This window comes from Lagopus leucura, unplaced genomic scaffold (genome assembly GCF_019238085.1).
Source record: "Lagopus leucura isolate 7727_CA_CO unplaced genomic scaffold, USGS_WTPT01 Super-Scaffold_73, whole genome shotgun sequence".
In the NCBI taxonomy this organism is placed as follows: domain Eukaryota; kingdom Metazoa; phylum Chordata; class Aves; order Galliformes; family Phasianidae; genus Lagopus; species Lagopus leucura.
In genome coordinates, this window is record NW_024962252.1 from 43,838,830 (window position 1) to 43,860,101 (window position 21,272).

The window sequence follows — 21,272 nt, forward strand, 5'->3', positions numbered from 1 at the left end:
TTTTTTTTTTTTTTTTTTTTTTTTTTTTTTTTTCCGTTTTGGAGTAAAATATGTCCAGACAAGTGTAAATCTGTCTGTTTGTGAAGGGTAAATGGGGGTAAGAAATGAGTATATTCTTAATACAAATTGCTTTAGGAATATGAAGTTGCATGGAACCCTACGGCCTAAGATTGCTGAGGGCAAGATGTGAAGATCCATAAGAAGAGGGTCTATTTGAAAGAGATAATGGGTCAGGTGGGCTGGGTCTTGCGTCTGTCTGTCTCTGGACAGAGTCTTGCGATGGTGCATCTCAGAGTTAAACCTAAACTGAATGTCTGTGTTAAGCTTGATTCTAACTAGAAGTGGAGAGAATAAGTAATGAGGACTCTTTAGTTATCTGTGGATTATGATGGATGGTTAGGTTCATAGGATATGCTCTGAGATGACTTCTTCTCTTTTGTGCTTCTTGTGTGACTGTTCTGTGGAAGAGAATTGCTGGGCACAGTAACGAAGATGCAATACAGGAAGAATATGAATGACTTAATCTGGAAAAGGTGGACCAGCAAATAGACACTAGGAAGTGGTGATGTGTGGACTTCTCTCTTCTGCTGTCCCATCTGCTAGTGGACTGCTTGAATGAGACTTGTATTCATCTAACATAGTGAACGTCCTTTGAGGTCAATGTCTAAAATTCTATGCTGCTGGGAAAGGACATGACCTATAAGATTCTGTGGGCTCTCGTAATGGCTGGTAATCAGTTAGATAAAGCTCCCAGTTCATCCTGGGCAGCTTTCAACATCCGTGCCCTAAAATGGAAGTGAAAGCCATTAAGCTTTTACATTTAATATTTAATACTAATTTCAGCCACTTGTAAAACTCACTCCCCAAAATGACCAAACATTCCATGATTCCAAACATTATAACTGATACCTATGCATGCTTATGAGAGGTGGGCTTACATCACACCCGTAAAGTGTGCTAGAGGACAATAGGCTGCCTCTTGGAAATCCACCCTTGAAGGATGACTCCATCAGAGACTCACAGTACGCATTTCTCTCTGCATGCTTTAGTTGCAAATGTGAGAGATGGCAGAATCTAGAGATAAAACAATAATTGGGAGAAAAATTTGGCCATCTTTTGCAAACCAGTACAGTGCACAAACTCTGGGCAACTGATGCATACATCAATTAAAGCAGAGGTACTGGTTCAAAGCTCTAGAGCAGTATATTTTGTTATCAGCATGCCTGAGCTGATAAGCTGTGACAGTATCACTTGCTAGCAGTAAATAAGTCTGCACTGATGCAACTGCAGCCTGAATTTAAGCTAGTTGATACTGAAATATATTGTGTTCCATTTCAAATATAAATATGTTCTAATTGTAACAGCTCTGCATATTGTATCTGCAGTGCCAATGACTACATAGAACTTTAATTTAGCAGGATTATAGCAACGTCATGCATTGGTCTGGGGAGTATCAGATGTCTTGCAGTTGTTGAAGTATGTGAGCTTCAGTTCTGTGAAGTTAAACTTAATCATTACAGGTGGAAGCCCTAGTAGAGTAGTCATATTTTAGCGTGTCTGCTTTTATGAGCACTTAGACAAAACTACATTACATTCCTGCACATAAAGCCAGCTGATAACTTGTCAATAATTATTCTAATCAGGCATTTATTTGTCACTTCATGTGGAAAACACAACGATTGAAAAATATTTCACTTAAAAATCTTGCACTTTCTATACTTTGTAAGGTAAGTCATACCTGGAAGTTAATAAGTAATAAATACTTCTATATTTTTTAGGTTAGGAGAAGGAATAACTCTATGTTAAATTTACAGCCTCCTCATACTTTTAGTGACCTGTTGTGAAAACAGAGCCCTGAAATGTTACTTAACTGGATTTGCATCTTCGCAACAAGTGATGTTTTTGTCTGTGTCTTGCACCAGCTGAAATCAAGGCAAGAGATTCAGGGCCCAGGATTCTAATACAAGTGAATATGGGATTTAACAGGGTCTTCATAAACTTTACAGGAAATATAAATATGAGTAATTTAATTTAAAAAAAAAAAAAAAAAGGCCTGTGTGTATATTGCACAAATCATCAGGATCATATAAAATATCCATGGGTTAACTGATATTGTAATATGTAGCTGAAGATCATTTGAAAGCTATTATTTAAGATAGACTAAATTAGAAGGAAAAGAAATTTTACCTGGGGGCCAGCATTTACAAATCTATGTGCTCAGTGGAGGCTGTCATATGTCAGTGCTGCAGATATCCAGCAGGAAAGAGTTGCTTGGGATCAAAATGCCATTCTGTATTTTAGTTCCTGTGAGAAGTTATATACCTATAACTTTATGTATATCAATATCAATGTAGATATGTGAAGTAGAAACAAATTAATTTCCTTCAGCCTCCAAAGAAAGGAAGTGTGAAATAACCAGGAAAAGGTCTGCACTGTTTACTCAGTTGCAGCAGCTCTATGTATAGAGTGAGTGTGTACAGGCATACAGATGGCTGTCTGCATTTTAAAAAGTGTGATTTATTTTCCCCTGAGTAGAGTACATAATTGTTGGAATTGAATGTATGTGATGAAGTAAAAAAAAAAATATAGCGTTATCTTAAAATTCTACCTTTAATTAACTAAATGTATCACCTTACTGCGTAGAACAGTACTAGATTCTAGGACTCAGCTCTAAGCAGTTGGCTGAATCAGCTCATCCTTGTGTGTATTTTCAAGAGTTGTTAGATCAAGTCCATTTAACAAAATGTGTAGCTACATTAAATATGGTAAATAGGGTCCTACCTTGTTCTTTAAAGATTTACTTGTGGTTAATTCAAGATATTAGGGATCTCTATGAGTTGTTGCGTTCTATTATGTTTCTGTATTTGGTACATCTGTAAGCAATGTCTGAAAGGTGTATTGCTGCCTCATTGACAGAAACCTGCAGGGAAGAGGGAGTGGAGGCAGTGCTTCCTGCAAAGTAGAAGGTGAAGAATATTTTGGGCTCAGTGATACTACTGTGTTACTAACAAAGTCAATCGTCATCCTTACATGTTTTGGTGTGAATCTCAATACAGGTTCCTGTTCTCCTTGGAGACTGCAGAATTAAGTTGTCTAACTGTCTGTAGCCTAATTTCCAATTGGTTTGTGTCTCTGCTTTCATTAAGCTTGTTATAAGAGAACTCTAACTCTGTCTAATACAAGACTCAATGGTTATTGACTGGAGGGGAAATAGGGACACATGCTCTCACACACACACAAAATGAAAAAAAAAAAAAAAACCAACAAAAAAACAGAAGTAAAAAGTCCTGGAAATCTCAGCTGCAGACTTTAGACTGGGGATGCTAAACTCTCAAGGATTACTAAGTTCCTTTGCTCTTTTTTCTCCTTTTCCTAAACTGAATACTGAGAGGCAAACTGGGGATAAAGTCTGTAGGGAAGCACCAGACACTGACAAGGTATCTTCGGGCCATTTTCAGGAAAGGAGTTTCTGTTGCTCAAGAGGGGAAGAAACTGGGAAGTTCAGGTGAGCTAGCACCAGAACTGAAGCATCCTACCTGTGCTGATAGACGTGCTCTAGAACTATAATCCAACAAGTGTGGTGAGAGGACACCAGTAGAGAAGTCCTCATCATAGAATGGAATCTGAAGTCCAGGCTAAAAACTACTACAAGATGTACCTGGAAAAAGTAGGAATCACGAAGAAAAGGCAGAAGCTCGAGAGCAACAAGGAAAGAGGGAAGGCTGCTATTAACTATGGTCATACAAAGAAGGAGGGAGGTCTGCATTACAAGCTATAGACTGAAGGTGGAGACTGAGAAATCAAAGTAGATTTTAGGTGTCTTGAGACTTACATGAGAAGCAAGAGGTAAGAATTACGACTGGCTCTGGATAAATTTGAGAGGATTGTGAGAAGATTGATAAGCATGTGCTTTTTTTTTTTTTTTTAATGGATTGTAATTTTCAGTTCTATCTTGAAGATTGAACTCGATCTTTAGATCTAGTTAAGTGTTAATCTTTTGGTGATTTTGGCCCATGCTGGCTTCCATATATGTATATATCCACTGTCTAGTAGTTCTGGCCCCTTTATCTAGGCAATCCCAAACTAATGCTATCCCTTGAAAACAGATCTTTTTACTTTTTAGCTCAAGTATCAGCTGCTCCAATATCTCCTCATCTCACATATTTAATTATGCCCCAAGACTTTCAATGTTAACCTTGTTGGCCTAAGGTTCTTCCCAATATTTTCTAGAGTCATCTTGTACTGCTGCTCCTCCATCCATGAGGAAAGGGAACTGCTTTGAAGATCATGAGAACTAAGTATAAGCCAACTTCCATAGGAACTCTGTAAATCCTTAAAAAAAAAAAAAAGATAATGAAGAACAACAAACCAAACCTTAAAATAAACAATTTTGTTTAGTGATGTAGTGGGGCTAACAAAGGTAATTTTGGATCATTCCTACTGAATAAATATGCTTTTTTGTTGTTGTGACTTTGATTATCCTGGCAAGCTCATTTTTGAGTAATAGCAAAGGTATCAACATCTTTTGTATGTTTTCTTCTTTTAAAAATGTCTTTGTGCTTATGGGCAGTGCTCTATTCTTCCACATGATGCCAAACAGGGATTCAGGACCTGTGTGTTACTTCTGTTTATCTTCCCACTCATGGGAATATGTAATTAACGGAACTGAGCTCATCACACTGTGCTCTGCAGTGAGGTTGTTAGTAAGAGTCAAGTCTATTCTATTCTGTTAAATAAAAAAAAATCCAGGTATGCTGTGATGGAAGAAATGACAAAGTTGGAGGGAGCTTTTCGTTCTTCTTCTTGCTTTCTACATAAAGTACTCAATTTCAACTTGTTGAATACTGTAGGCTTTCTGCTCATAACCCCTACTCCCTAAGGCCAAAACTTAACAGAGTTCTAATCTCCGTGAAAAAGGGTACACAGGTCTCTGCAGGCCTGGAGAAGAAGCTGGTCTCTCCCTTATTTAAGTAGCACGCTGATGTTAAGAGTCACCTGAGTTTACTGGTTATCCAGCTGAAGAACTGAAATATGGGGAAAAGTGCTGTTTTGAGATATAGGAAGGAAATTTTCTTCCACAAGAGAAACATATTGAGAACCTTAAAACAAGTTCTGAAGGAGCGAAAATGTTTGTTGGTTTGTTTTTTTTTTTAAATCTCGTGTTTTGCATTATTTTGTTTTCAGACAGTGAAAAACCAGAAGCTGTAAATGAGTAAATTCCTACCAGTCACTGTTTTCTTCTTACTGAGTGACTGGAAGATAGGATATATTGTGAATCTTCTGAATACCAATCAAATTCAGGTCTCATGAACATTTATGTAAGTGCATAGTTGAGTAACCATAGGTGCTGATGCAGATCTTGATCAAGCAGAATAAGGTAACTGGAGGTCCAGTACAGTTGTTCTCCCTTCATATGCTTAGATGAAGGAATCAAGGTATGATTTTCTCAAACCTTGAGGAATCTGCAAACAGGAGGCATTTCCTTCTGCAAACTATGTCCAGTTATAAGATTCTTGAATTTCTGCAGTGGTACTTTTAAAGCAAATTTGGCTTAGCTAACATCAGTGATTCACATAAATCAACTTTCTTTTTTGAAAAAAAAAAAGAAAGACACAAACAAACAAACAAACAAACAAAACAAATAAAAACAGGGTTGCTTTATTTGTGTTTTGTGATGATGGGTTTTTTTTGTTGTTTTAATTGTTGGTTTTTTTTCCTGTGTTGTAAGAAACAAGATGTCTTGCCATGTGCTCCAAGGTGATTGCCCTCTAGGGACAAATTGTGTTTTCATGTATTAGATTGTTTTTATATAGTAAATACCATCTAATACTTTCAATCACTTCTCAGAAATGAGAAACAGAATCCAAATGGCCTTGAGTTGGAAAACACTGATTTGTTGTTCCCTTTTATTTTTTCCTAGTGCCTGAATATCTTTCTTTTAGAGTTTGTCAATATTACAGTTGAAATAATTAACAGTAGTTGTTGTACTCTTGTTAACTCTTTACTTCAGGTCTGTTGGAAACCCAGTCTTTGCATGAAGCAGACGAAGATATAGTCACTGATGTTGATTTCACCAGTATGATTTCTGAAGAAGAAAAAGAGGAATTAAAGGCTGAGCTGGCCAAGGTAATTAATTTGAATTTCTGTGAGTATTAATGTTTCTATTTCTGTTAATCAATAGATATTAATTGTAGGATGAAGTATACATCATAATGAAATGCTCTTTCTTTAAGTAAAATTATTCTGGGCTATAATAGTTTGAAACAATTATTTTCCATATGTATTTTTGGAAGGTTAGATAACTTTTACCTTCTGATTATAGAGATGAAGTTAAACATGTCATTTTAGTCTACAAAAGCCACTATATATAAGCCTTTGTTTACAAAGACTGAAGGATGTTCTTATTACATCCATGAAATTGTTGTTGTAGTGGTGTGACACCTGACAGAAACAATTCTTTGTATGGTGCTCAGAGGAAAATCTGCTGCTTATGGTTACAGAAGAGTCTGGTGATTAGCACAGCAATTTCATCAAGTTTTTGCACTGATGTGTCTGGAGAGGGTTGTATTTTTGGTTTGCTTTTTTTTTTTTTTTTTAAATTACAGAGCTTCAGGACATGTCACAACACAATGAAAAGATTTAAAAAATAATATTTAATAAAAAAGAGAGGAAAGATGAGAAGTGTGAATTATATGTCCTTTTTATTACAAAGACTCAGGAGTTTGTCTAGATTTGGCCTAAGGTAAGAGAGTGCTATTAGAAGGATTTGCTGCTATTGCACATGGAATAGGCTTACCCAGAAGACAGCTCTCCTCCTGAGAGAATTCCTGTCTTTTGTACAACAAATACATAAATCAATGTTAAGTCACCATATAAAATACTTCAATAATTAAGAATGCTGTAATCAATCTTAATGACTCTCAAGTCATTTTAGCAGCGTTGATTCATTATATCACACAACGATGAAGGAATTTATCCGTTAATTACTGGTTTTTGTTGGGACAAGAGGCCCAACAGTAAACAAGTTGTTCACTCTTTACACCAGAAAGCACTTCTGTGCTATGCAGGTGATGGAGCATTGGTGCAGGTGATGGAGGACTGGCACAGGTTGCCTCAGAGAGGCTGCGGGGTCTCCTCCTTGGAGATCTTCAAAAGCTGCCTGGATGTGGGCCTGTGCAGCCTGCTGTGGGTTGTCCTGCTTGAGCAGGAGTTGGACCACATAAACCCAGAGATTTCTTCCAGGCTAAATGCTTCCTTTCCCTTTTTAGGTGAAAGGGACAAGTTAGGTATACGGAAACAAGGAATAAAAAATCTTCCTTCAACCATCTGATACAGATATGTCCCTTGCAAGAGGATTTATCCCTTGGCTCTCTTGCGTGCCTGAAGATTCCTGTGAGAGATGAGTTTTCTGATAGAAATGCTCTAATTCCAACAAACAAATGAGAGATTGCCTTTCAAATACTCTGATCTTGGCTGATCTGGAAATTATTTTCTGAATTTACCCACAGCAATTCACTGGCATACAGTTTACTCTTGAAAAAAAAAAAAACCTGTAATTATGCTGAGAAAGGGATGGAACTTGAGCTTGGTGAACTCTTATGCTTAGAAGAACTTTATGGTTCTTTAAAAAGACTTACAAAAACTTGTAAGAACTCAACTCTTCCAGGATAAAAATCTGGCAATTGGGTGATGCTTCCTTTTCAAAAGCAATCTGTTTTTGCTTTCAAGTCCTGCTCTGCTCCATCAATGGTGGTTTTGTTTTCCTCCATATCTTTATGTGTGAGTTCAGTTTCCTCTGAGAAAGAGGGCTTTGCAAACACCCAGGACCAGGACACTACACTTTGGTTGGTGATATGGCAAGAAAAAAAGGATATTTAATTTGGCTTAGAAATATGGGATTAACCGTGCTGTCTTCTGTTGTTGTTTATTGATATTTACTTGATATTTATTTATATATTATATATTGTATTTATTTATATATTTATATTACATATTTATTTGATAAGTAAATATTTACTTGATACTTGATATTTATCACTCAGTGCCTTGATTGTTAAAACTAATATAATAAACAAATTCAAATTAATATTCAGCTTATCATTCCAGCCTGCCATCAATATTATTCCAACCAATAGCTGCATTTTTACACATCTTTCCACCTCCACATTTTACACAGTACTGTGTATTCCAGAATGTACAGATAATACCAATTTACATACTTCTTTTTTAATATCAGTTAGTTCAGAATGCTCTATTTTACCTCATAAGTACTCTCTGAATTGTTGTTTGTGGATCTTGCTGTTGTTGTTTCCATGGGAGTTATGTATCTAACCTGCTTAAATGGTTTTCAAGAAGTTCAAAGAACTTCCTTTCAAAGAAGGAAGTCCCTAATTCTTTCTCAGTCTTTGGTCACTGGTATCTGAGCACTTTGCGGAAGTTTTGTGTCTGCTATTAAGTTTAAATGATGGAACTTGAGGAGCATTTTGTCAGTTCAAAGCTAATTTCTGATCTCTTAAGAAAAATAATGTATTATTTTTAATACAATCAAAAATGTTCATACATGCACAACTGAGCATGGGGTTAATACTTTCTTGGAGCTTCACAGCTTTTGGCATCTATTCAAGTGAACAGGTGGCAATTAATAGAAACCTTCAAATGTTTACATATCCAAGTACCTAATGATCAGTCTAGTGCTACCCAAGTGGAAAGCTAATGTTTATGTACATGAAAGCATACTGGTGTTGATTTAAATTAAATTCTTTAACAGCATTACTTAAGCAAACTTCTGGGAAACAAAGAGAATTGTAAATTCTAAGGTGTGCTGACTTTTGTGATTTCTCCATTCTGTATGCATTTAACCAGTTATCCTCTCAGAATAGAAACTCATACTGTCTCTTGACAGCATCTCATTTGCAGGTTAGAAATATAATGGAGCATTAGAGATAGGGCGAAAGAATAAAACAATTTTGGGTTGTTACCCCGTTCTACCAATGAAGAGTTGGTATCACAAGTCTTGGTGAATGCTGGTGTCTGCTTCACTGTAGTTGTGGTTTTGCTTTGTGTTCATAGTCTTACTGCTTAAGTTTTTGAATAATTTGGATAGTAGGTAGTGACAAAGGAAAGAAACTGGTGGCTGGTGGATTGAACAGTGGACTTTTTAAAGTACAGTGGGCTTGCAGACACTTTTACAAGGAATTGGAATGCATGATTGTGTAAGATAAAAATAATGCCGGTACTGACATTGTAAATATAGCCCTAGAGGTCACAACTGAATCTGTTGCTGCTTGCCTCGTTCCCTGCAGCCAACAGAGGTAGATCTCAGGATGAGTGTGATCCCAGGAACTTAACATATGGTATGATACATCACCATATGTTATACTGTTAACACGTGGAGGAAGGAACACAGTTGGTAAGGGAACTTTTAAACCTGAAGTGAAAGGCATCTGCTCATGTCACTTACCCTTGTTAGCTTCAGTACCTCTGAGTGCTGGTTGCATAATTGGTTTAGGAATCTTCCTAATGAAGAATTCAAGCCTGTGCTCATGGGAGTGTTGTCCAATGGGTAAACAGTCAGTGGCAAACTGTTTCAGTTGTCCCCCTTCTTAGTTGAGTGTTCTGGGCATTGCCATACTAAAGCTCAGTTTTGGTTCTGATGTGTTTGAAATAATGTCTACTGCAGAGGGAATTGTATTGTTCTGTTTGGGATGAATGTGATTTTTACAGCTTGAATTTACATAGTGGCAAGGAGCTCTGAAAGCATTAACCTGCTGTGTTTTTTTGAACAATTTTCACTTTTATTTTAAAACATGTAGCGACTAAGATACAGGGACAGACACCTGTGATACCCTTACCTTATAGTATTATGTGAAATTTTTTTTTTTTATTTAACTTGCTGCTAACAATTTGTGTTTATTTTTTCATAAGTGTGTGAGATTAAAACATAATATTTCAGTTAAATGCCTGTGCTTCAGAAGAGAGATATCTATCTGAATTATCCAATCATCTTTTGTCCAATTTCCTTGTGAATGAAAAGGTGATATTTGAGGCTCCTGATGTCCAAAGGCAGATCTTGGTCAGATTGTTCAGTTGTCACTTCCTGTCCAGAGTATTCTGTCTGTCTTATCAAATGCTTACAGTGATGTATACAGAGAGAGTCACCCATCGCAGTGGCATCAGCTATGGACATCTTTTTTATACACACTTGAATCTCTATGCCTCTCTTTCACATAAAAAAAAAAAAAAACAAAAAAAAACCCACAAGTTTGTGTGAGATGCATTTAATCTCCCAAGATAGAATGTGTTTATCTTTCTGCATGAACAGGCTAACAACTCTCTCCTTTCTCCTCCCTCTTTGTTTCTCTCAGCTAGAGGATGAAATTTCAACTTTGCGGCAAGTACTAGCAGCCAAAGAAAAGCACCTGATTGAAATTAAACAAAAGCTTGGCATGAGCCTGATGAATGAGCTGAAGCAGAACTTTAGCAAAAGCTGGCATGATATGCAGACAACTTCTGCGTGAGTACAGACTGCACAAATTCATTTTGATATGTTTTGTAGCACATTGGAGATACTGCCTTGAGCCCTGGGATAAAATTTTTCCATAGAAATACCTGCCAGAAGGGGTAGAAAACAGGGGCAAGTATGTCACACCTCTCAGAGTATTGTTGCTTCCACAGCAACAATATGCTTTGCTACTCTATTGTGCCTTAATTTTGCAAAATCAGAGCAAATAAATCTGTCATGGGACTGAGGTCAATCTTCCTGTCCCATGACACATTCCTACAGCTTTTACTGAGGAGAGAAAAAAACATTATTGATCTCAACGTATTTTCCAACTTCAGAGAGAAGAAAGATTACCAAATATTAGCAACTATTCAAAAACAAATAATAAATATCCCATCATCTGAATTATATAGGATTACGGATGGAATCAGCTGATCTGTTGAATTCCTGCTCCTGGCTATCCAAAGGAAACATAAAACTTTGTTGACGTTAACTGTGCCATCTTTAAGGTTATCTTAAGTTCTCTGTATATCAAGTATATCAAGTTTTGCAATTTACCAGCATTGTGTTCTTTGGCAAGTCACATATCACAGCCTTGGTTTACCGCTATGGAAAGTGGGTAACTAGTTCATAAGAGTTCAGTGAAAATCCCCTTGAATGTTTAAGCAGCTTGGGGTTTCTAGGGTGAAAAGTAATGTAGAAGTGTAAATAATAGTTACTCTGCTGCATCTGTTCAAGTAGTTTAATGTGAACTTTCTTTTCTAGAACCAGACCAATTTACTGTGGAAATTTGTAGTTTCAGTTGCTGCCTTCCAGAAAGGTGCATTTGAACAATCCCTGAGAGCTTAGGTGAACTGAGCAAGGGAGGGAGTTTATTTGAGTTACAGCTTGCTGCCAAGAGCTATCAGTGCAAGCCTTGTGTAAGGAAGGAGTTAAAAATACACACATGGAGATTGTGATAGGATCTGTCCTAAATCTACCATTCCTGAACCAGGAACTGACAGAAGTTTCAAGATTTTATTTGTTTGTTTGTTTGTTTTGTAGTTGACAACTGTTTTTGAGACACACAGGGAGATGCAAGAGTGAGCGACCTCACACAAGGACAGAGGTGGGAGTTGATAGAAAGGCAGGCAGGGCACTGGCATTACCCAGTGATTACATGATGGAGCAGTCTCATAATACCTGAAGAAAGAGAGCAGAGCAGGTTCAGTGACAGTAAATACAATCAAGATAGAAGTCAAGAGGACAAATAAGGCATAAGCTCCTTAGTAGGAATTGTGATTTGCATGTCTCCTAACATTTACTTTTGGGTAGTTTTTCAGCTAGGTCTAAATGTCATTTAGTTTTCATGAAATTGTCACTAACAGATGCACTTGAGAGACATTGTCACTGTTGTCTACCACAAGTTCTAGGAGAGGGTAACCCAGATGCACTGAACTTTAGAAGAGAAGAGAAGCAGAAGGCACCTAAACTGTGATTACTGGGAGACACTAGCAGGATTTCAAAATAAAACCTTCAATAGTTACTTGAAATTTTGTAGCATTTTCTGAGATAGCTTTTCACTTTCCTTTCTGAGAATTGATATTTTTCACAAAAATAAAGAGACTTTAGAAGACTTCATCAGTATGGTATCTGCTACTCTTTGAAATGAGCTTCAGAAACAAAAAGCCATTCAGTTCTCCAAGCCACCAGTGCTTGAAAGTGAGCAGAAGGAGTCCATTTGTGCCCTTGAAAGTCCTGTTGTCTGTAGTTCAACTGTGATACTATTCTGCCTGATACTCACTGTACAAATCATGGTAATTCAACATTCTTAAAAACAGATGTGTTATGTAATATAGTGGTAATTCGTTTTTGCTAGTCCAAAATAGCAATGGGATAGAATTACTCACTAACATCCTCTGATTTAATAAGGATGAAAAGGCTTGCTTTAAAAAATAAAACTCCAAAATACTTACATTCCTGTATTTTAAACTTCTATATCCAAAATTAGTAATTTTTAATTAAAATATATATGTATAATATTTTAAAGAGGCTACTTTTGCTTTCAATGAATCTTAATGGGTTTTCTAACCACTTTTTTTCTGAAAATTGTCCCCATTAAAAAAAAATAATTTCAAACCCACAAAGCACAATTATGCACCAAAATTTTGGTCGCTTAAATCTTACTAATCTTTTAAACTCTCCAACTGGGGGTACACTTTCAGGGCTAAAGTGCACTTAGAGACTCAGCACCCAACCCAAAGAATGGATGCTACTGGGAATGACTGAATATAAACTTCAGATCCTAACTTTTTTTAAAAGTATTTACATTTGAAAAGGTTGTCCAGGTAGGTTAGAGTTAGCCTAAGCATGCTTGACACGTGGCGCTCAGAGACATGATTTAGTGGAGGGTTGTTAGGGTAGTGTGGTTAGATTGTGGTTGGACTCAATGATCTTTAAGTGTTTTTCCAACCTGAGCAATTCTATGATTCTATTCTGTGTACATGTCAGAAATTATCACTAAAAGATTCTGATATGATTAAAAAGGGAAAAAAAGATCATAATCACACTGAAGAAAGCCAGAGCTGAAAGTCAAGTTGGCTAATGTTCTTCACTGAAGATTATGACAGGCTCAGCATAGAAGTCTGCATAAGGTCTATTCCTTTCTTATTAATTTATGCTACAAATTATGCCAAAGCATTTCTGTCTCTTGTAAGACACTGCATTCATGGCAGTAACGTACAGCTCTTTCTGTATCAAACTAGTTTTTTTATCAGCTTTGTTTTTCTGTAAAGAAAAGCTATAATGTTGTTTGTATCCTATGAAATAACCTGGAAGTCATTTACTTGTGATAACCAGAATCATAATGCATTTATTATGCTCTTCATTCATTTCTGTTGCTGTTCTGCATTACGCTTATTTTTAGTACGATCTTGGTGTTAGGGAAAGGAGGATCTACTATAGAGGATATCAGTAACTAAAGAACAAGTGTTTTTTTCAAGCTTAGTTTCATTTCATCAGCTGGAATGATTCCCCATCATCACCACTTTTTTAAAGATCAGTGTTACAGTGAATAGAGGTGGGTGGACATTATGTTAGCTTCTAGCAATGCAGGGTTTTATTTATATTTTAAACATATCTAATTCATTTATTTGACTTTCAAGTTAATGTTGGCAAGATTTGAGGTTATTTATTTATCTAAGGAATCATTAAAAATGTCTTCAAGGTGATATTTACAGAGACCACAACTGAGCTTTTCTTACAAGTGTTCTGCTACAAAGGAAAAGTTTTACGTAACCTGAATACAGTGTGTTTACTTACCTAAAACTTTTTGATTGGTGATGATTCAGTAAAGTTTCCACAGTGGTTTCTATTCTTCTGCACTTAAAATTTTCCCTGTGTAGTGCATAGAGTTAAAATGACTGCTCCAGTGAGTGTTTTACCTAGTTTTATGCAGAATCACAGAATAGTTGAAGTTGGAAGCAAGGTCTGGATTTTATCCAGTCCAGCTGCCCAGAGCAGAGTGAGCTAGAATGGCATTCTAAGGACTGTTTCCAGTCTGGTTTTGAATCCAAGGTTGGAGTCTACAGCCTCTCAGGGCAGCTGATTACAGTATTCAGTCACCCTTTCTGTGAAAAACCTTTTTCTTACATTTGACTATTTATTGTATCTTGTTCACTCCCTTACAGGTTTTCATGTACACAGATTAAATCCCCCTGACTCTTGTATTCTCCAGGCTAAACAGACCCAACTCTCTAGCATCTCCTCATAGGAGTAATACTCCACTCCTTTAATCATCTTGATGACCCTCCACTGAACTTTCACCAGTATGTCCATGTCCTCTTCGTGTAAGAGGAGCCTAGAGCAAGATTGCACTGCACTGCACTGAAGGTCTGGCTTTAACTGGTGGTGAGCAGAGGAAAGGGATTACCTCCACAAATCTACTGGTCAGTATTCCCTTTGGTGAACACGATTAGGTTCCTCTTGCCCAGTTTTTCTAGTCAAGGTCAAAAGTAATAGTATTCTTTAAAGCAGTTACAAAATTGCCTTGCATAATATATGATATATAAGATTACAAATGTTAATTTATATTTCTCACCTCTCTCTCATAGAGACAGCTAAAAGCACCTTCACCTTTAGCAATCAGATGCATTGTAACCATGCCCAACTTTGTCTTTCAGCCTTTAAGCTGTTGTTCACAGAAGAAAACAATGGGATGTTACAATGTTGTACTCTAAGGAGTCGGGGATAGTGAGTTTCTAAGCAGCAGCTGCATCTGTGAAACAATCCACCAATAACCTCACTCAGGCTAACAGTTCCCATAAACTCCTCCTCATTCTTGCTTGAAACGTTAGCAGCTCTTAGAAATCATAGGCCTTCTCTTTTTTTAAGTGGATAACCTTCCAGCCCATAAAAGAGAATGTGAAATAACCGCAGGCATTGCTTCTAGGGAGTTGATTTTGGTTGGTTTTGCTACTAGAAACACCAAGCTAGTACCCCAGACATTCAGACCACTGTAGGTAGCTGCTCATTAGTGGCCAATAAATCATTGCAATGTCTAAAAATTGTAAGAAAACCTATTCTCTCTTCAAGAGCTGTAGCAATGCAATATCTCAAAGCCATATACTTAGTAATTTGAACTGGGGCATTAGTACTGCTTTGAGGTGATGGAAAGTGGAATCTCACAAAACTGTGTTTCCAAACAGGCTTTTCAATTTTGCTGTCACAGACAAAATAATCACTTCTAGATGCTGAAAATTGTATGACTTAAGTGACCAGTATCAAGAGAGCTGTAGATGCTAACTCCAACATGTTTCCATGTTTCTAACACAGCACCTGACACACCCTCAAACCCTGCCAGATTTCTGTAGCTCACTTAGGAAGGCTTCAGTATTGCTCTGCTCTTATATGCAACATCTGCCTGAGATCTAAGAAAGCAGCATTCAACATGGACTTGGCCTTTTCCTCCAGAAACAGAATAAGAATCACATATTTGACTACTCACTGAGAGCTATACGTACCAGCTTAGTTCTGCTGATAGGAACCCTGAGGATAATAGTATGGGTTTCTACAAATACTGTGAACTCATGTTTTGTAATTCAAATTTCTGCCAGGTGATAGAAAATAGAAAGCAATAGTTGCTCTGTGTGTATTTTGGGCTTCAAATCTACAGTAGTCAGAGCCTCCTTTAGTATAACTTTAAATACATAGCAATGTGTTCCAGAGGCTTAGAATTTTCTCAGGAAATTGGCAATAATTTCTAGACAACCACAGGCCTACTGTGATTTTCATGAACTTAGTATTACATGTTCCCACACACATGCTTGTTACAAGTGGTAGTAAGAGAAATGTGGGTGTTTCTGTTCATTGTGATGTGTAATCACCTTTTGTCATTTTCTTCTCTAAACTTAAAAGTACATGTACTGGTTGCATAAGGGAAGGAACAGGCATGTTGACTTTAGCAAGTACATTACCTGAGTGTGGGTGTGAGCTCTATAAAAGTAAAAGAAGCCTCTCATTTCCAGTAATTTTCAGTGTCCTTTGGGTCAGGTCAAGCAATGTTCCCACCTTCTTCAAAGGCAATGTTCCCACCTTCTTCAAAGGCTTGGTTTTGTTGGCTTTTTTGAGCAGCTTTTCTGCATGTATCTCTGGCCTTGAATGTGGAAAGATGGCCTAAGGGAAAATAAGATTGGAGAAAGGACTTGAAGAAGTTAACATAGTCTATTCTCATTGTCCCTTTCCTGAAAAATGTACATTCATTTGTTTACACCAGAAGCTTCAGCTAATGGAAATTCCACAGGGACTTTTTCTGATCTATTCCAGATCTCTGAATATACTGTTTCTTGAAGAAATATTCACAGTAATTATGGTTTTACTCCAGAAAATATGTGAAATATATATATTATAGATAACTGTAAAATATATATTAACTGTAAAATATATATCTTAATAATAAGGAGAGATGAGCTATATATGAATCTCTGAAATGACCGGGATTTAAAATAACCAGGAGAGATTCAGTGAAAATGGATACAGGGAAAAATAAGAGAAGGGAAAGAAAAGATTAGGAAGAACTGAATGGAAAAGAGAAAAACGACATAGTAAGAAAATGAAAGGGGAGAGAGAAAAGAGGGAAAAAAAAGAAGGGGAGAGTAGGAAGGAACAGGAAGGGGGAATAAAGAAGGGAAGAAGAAGAGACAAGGGGAAAGAGAAGAAAGGAAAAGGGAGGCAGGGAATATGTTGAATCTGAATAGTTTATTTTCATCTAGTTTATAGTACGGAGCCCGCAGACAGTGTTATTGGCACAGTTTTAGGTGTGATGTATTCTGAAGTTTTGTCCTGGAATGTCTTAAGCTTGTCCTTGTTTGAGCCGATGTATTATATCTTTTTTACCCTGATAATAACTATCACAACCGCTTGTTTCTCTTTCATTCTATGCTGCACTGTACAAGACATACCTTCACACATTTGTATCTCCAGTGTTTTCCATGACTTTGAAGACAACAATGCAGGACAGTACAGAATATTCGTCGCTGTTGCCTTGACGCCTTTCCTGATTCATGACTTTCTCCTGCTTGCTGAACACAGCAGTTTCCATGCTGCACACAGATTTCTGGCTGGAGGCTGGTTGCACGCAGCCTGAAGAGGTTCTGTTCCCTTACTCTCTCTCTGGGACAGGAGTTAGTTGGGGCGTAGCTCCTTTAACTGATTTAGGCATTTACATCCATCAAGGGGCTAGCATGGTTTCAACTAACTCTTAGAATATCTGGCAAAAGGAGAAATGTCTAAAAAGTACATCTGTTATTGTGTCTGAAGTTGGAATGAATTTCAGGTGAGCGTTTAAACCAAACAGTTCAGAGTTCATTTGTAGGCAGAATGGGAATATGAATGCTCTTAGAGAATGCATACAGATAATATGTACTTTTAAGTACATATTATGTCCTTAAATGTACTTTTAAGTACATACTATCTATCATTAATATATGCATTTATTTTTTTTTTTTTTTAGCATTAGTGTAGCTTATTTAATACTCTCTATTTTTCACAGAAAATCAATGACAAAATAGTTTTCTATTTGAGAGTTTCTCAGAGATCCAGATGTTTTACACCTATTCCAGAAAATTCTAATCTGGCTAATAGTTTGAAAGGAAAGACGTGGCAAACTCCATAGAATGTGGTTTGCACCACCAGGCTCTGCTCTACGTGATTTTTGTTGTTAATTGTTTGCATTTTCTTGCATCTTATGTAAGCTCTGTCACAGAAGTTAGTCTCTCAAATTGATTAATTCTGCAAGCAAGCATTGACGAAGAGGAACAATGCTGAATGAAGATGTACTGATTAGCAGTATGTGTTGTTGTATTTTATGGATGCTGATTTTAAAATCTTTCTTATTCACTGGTAGGTCAAATATGCAGATGGCCAAGCGAAATATGAATGATGTGTTTGTAGCCCTCTTCTGTCAGGAGCTCAAATAGTGTGCCTATGAAAGCTGGTTAGATTTAACTCTGCTGTATGAAGGGCAGTTCTGCATTGAGTTGAGATGAGATTAAATACAATGCAGTATGATTATCTCATCTTATTTTGCAGATGATGTTGGTCATTTAAACATCTAATTCTCTGACCTCTTTATATGTCTGCTGCTTGACTGTGTTTTATATGAAACACCATTTCATAAAGCATAATGCGAGAATGAAATAGTAATCTTCTTTACTGTAGTTGGCTGTAAAAATCAGCTAGTGAGACAGTTTTGTCGTATGATAGTCTGACCTAAATGCCTTATATGAAGGTAAAAATGCATTCAAAATATGGTATAAATCTCTCTGTCAACAGAGTATGTTACAGTACTGGGATGTAAGCTGCTTTTACATGTTTTAGAAAGAGTGTATCAGCAGAATATAACTGTGCCATATCAAAATATTTTATGATAACTTCTAATAATATCAGTTTTGTTGACAATTTTTATTTTATTTTATTTTATTTTTTGTAAAGGATATTCGTTATTTTAAAATCCAAATTATGATCAGAAATTTATGGATACAGTTCTGAGGTGAAAGTCATCTGAAAAAAGTTAATATTTGTAATATCACAATGAGCTTGATTCACAATTTTACAGTTCTGATAAAGTATCTGTTTAATCTTTTTGTCTGCAAAATACAGTGTAAATATTTACTAATATGTGCTAAATGAGAAGCATGAAATCTGACCCTTGTTATTCGCTACAAGTAATTGTTGTGTGCTGTGGAGAACGTTTAGGTGTCACACAAACAGCGAAGGCATTCCTGCTGTAACTGAATAAATCAAGATACTCCTGTATCCAGTTAGTCCTTTTCTATTTCTACTGATGCTATAGGGCACGTGGCATAATGCTTTTAGAATCATAGCCATGATGCTGATGTGCGGCTGTAGGAAAGCAATGCATTACATGAAAAAGTGAACATTGGTGGCTCCTATTATTGGTGTTGCATCCAATTGAGAAGGTTCCCAGAGATCGGAAAGAATATGCTGGAGGTCATCAGTACTAAAATAGTAACAGTGGCAAGGTATCAAATGAATGGCGTAAATAAAATGCAACTATAAAAAAAGTCTGAGCCAAAACATTCTTCTGAATATAAATAAAGAGCATAATTAATTACAGTAAGGAAGTGTGCTTTGTGGAAAGGTCATTTATTTGTGAAGAAGACATGGTGATACGAATGGTGCATATCACCATTATGACAAGGATGGGGGAGATTGATTTTTAAGGTAATCATTGGTGATGAAAGCTGTTGTTGCTTGTCTCTGCTGCCAGGCATTCCATGTTGCACAGCATTTTTACCTTTGTTGCTTTTTTGTTCCTTAAAGCTCCTTCAGCATTACTAGAGAGAATGAGGGAGTTCATGTCAAAAGTCATTTTTGCTAGTTGATGCTGAAAAAAGACCAGTTGCATAACAGTCTTAGCTGGATTTATGCTGTTGTGTAACATCAGAAGTATTAGGAACATAAATACAGTCTCCATGTCTTTCTTGCTAGTAGAAATATTGAGGAAGACTTTTTATTTAGAGGATTTACAGAAAAAAAAAAATACATTATTAGTTGAAATGCCATAATCAGTGTCATTTCAGCCAGTTCCCAAAAGGTGTTTTTTGATGAAGTTAATGTTCCGGTCACAACAACCACTCCAGGCAACCCTACAGACTTGGGGAGGAGTGGCTGGAAAGCTGCCTGATAAAAAAGGACCTTGGTGCACTGATGGACAGTCAGCTAAATATGAGCCAGCAGTGTGCCTGGGTGGCCAAGAAGGCCAATGGCATCCTGGCTTGTATCAGGAATGGTGTGGTGAGTAGGACTAGGGAAGTAGTCCTGCCTCTGTACTTAGAATCCACCTCAAGGACTGTATTTAGTTTTGGGTACCTCAACATAGAAAGGACATTGAGGTGCTGGACCAGGTCCAAAGAAGGGCAACAAGTCTTCTGAAGGGCTTGGAGAATAAGCCATATGAGAAACAACTGAAGGAACTGGGGCTGCTCAGTCTGGGGAAAAAGAGGCTGAGAGAAGACTTTATTGCTCTCTTTCAATATCTGAAAGGTGCTTACAGTGAGAGCGGGGTTGGTCTCTTCTCACTGGTGACAGGTGACAGGATGACGGGAAATGGCCTTAAGTTGTGCCAGAGTAAGTTTAGATTGGACATTAAGCATAACTTCTTTACAGAAAGGGTTGTTAAGCACTGGATAGGTTTCCCAGGGAGGTTGTTGAGTCACCATCCCTGGATGTGTTTAAAAACCATTTGGATGTGGTGCTCACGGACATGATTTAGTGGAGGGTTGTTAGAGTTAGGGTAGTTTGGTTAGGTTGCAGTTGGACTTGATGATCTGTAAGGTCTTTTCCACCCTAAGCAATGCTATGATTCAGAAGCATTTAAGGGACTCACCTGTTTCATAGTTGAAATTATGCCTCTCCTGTATAGAAGCATTTGGGACTCTTCTGTTAATGGGTTTATGTAGTATAAGGAACCTGCAGTGCAAAGGCAAGATATGAAGGTACTGTCCAATAAATATAAACATGTCCATGCATAAAATGTACTATGAAGTGTATTGTTTAAAAAAAATAATCTCAGAATGAGTTCTGCAAAGTACTTTACTTCTTACTGTCAATTTGTGCTTAAATAGTATTTGTTCCTAGATGTATTTTTACATTATTATCAACTTCATTGAATATATACACAGAATTTTGTAGACAACACTTATCAAGAAGAAACATGCTCATAGTTTAACTAAGGCATCATAAACATGTATTTTAGTGTCTCTATTATACTATAAGGTGAAAATATGTCCACTTAGAATGACAAAGGTTAAATTAGTTGAGCTGCAGAATGAGGCCTCGGTGAAATAAGAGCACTGCAATCTTGTGTCCAATTGGAAACAGCAGGACTGCAAAGGAAGGAAACCCAACAAGAATGATCTCTTTCATTTTCTTTGTATTCTGCCTCTAAAAACTAATAATAATAATAAAACAAAAACAAAAAACAAAAAACAAACAAAGAAAAAAAAACAAACAAAAAAACAGCGTAACCAGTTCTCCTTCCCTTACTGCTGCAATGTTTTAGCTTTCGTTACCATTCCAATTCAGTGCTTGAGTTTAATTCAAGTTATCTAACAAACTGTAGGTCTCTTTGAGATCTGGTATCTCAGTCTGAGATCCTTCCTTTAAGCTTTTTTTCTATTCATTGTAAACCAGCACAAGCTCCTTCACAGAATAACACATTTCACTTGGCAGTTTAAGAATTTGTTAGGCAGTCTTTAAGATATTTTACTGT

The 21,272-nt window shown here is 36.9% G+C and overlaps 1 protein-coding gene across 1 annotated transcript in view; it reads left to right on the plus strand.

The window, feature by feature from the left end:
• TPD52L1 (TPD52 like 1) overlaps window positions 1–21,272 on the plus strand; it is a 51,693-nt gene that overhangs the window by 13,761 nt on the left and 16,660 nt on the right. The window contains exons 2-3 of the mRNA XM_042885957.1: window positions 6,011–6,126; window positions 10,365–10,513. Coding sequence (XP_042741891.1) covers window positions 6,011–6,126; window positions 10,365–10,513 — 265 coding nt within the window. The remainder of the gene's footprint in view (window positions 1–6,010; window positions 6,127–10,364; window positions 10,514–21,272) is intronic.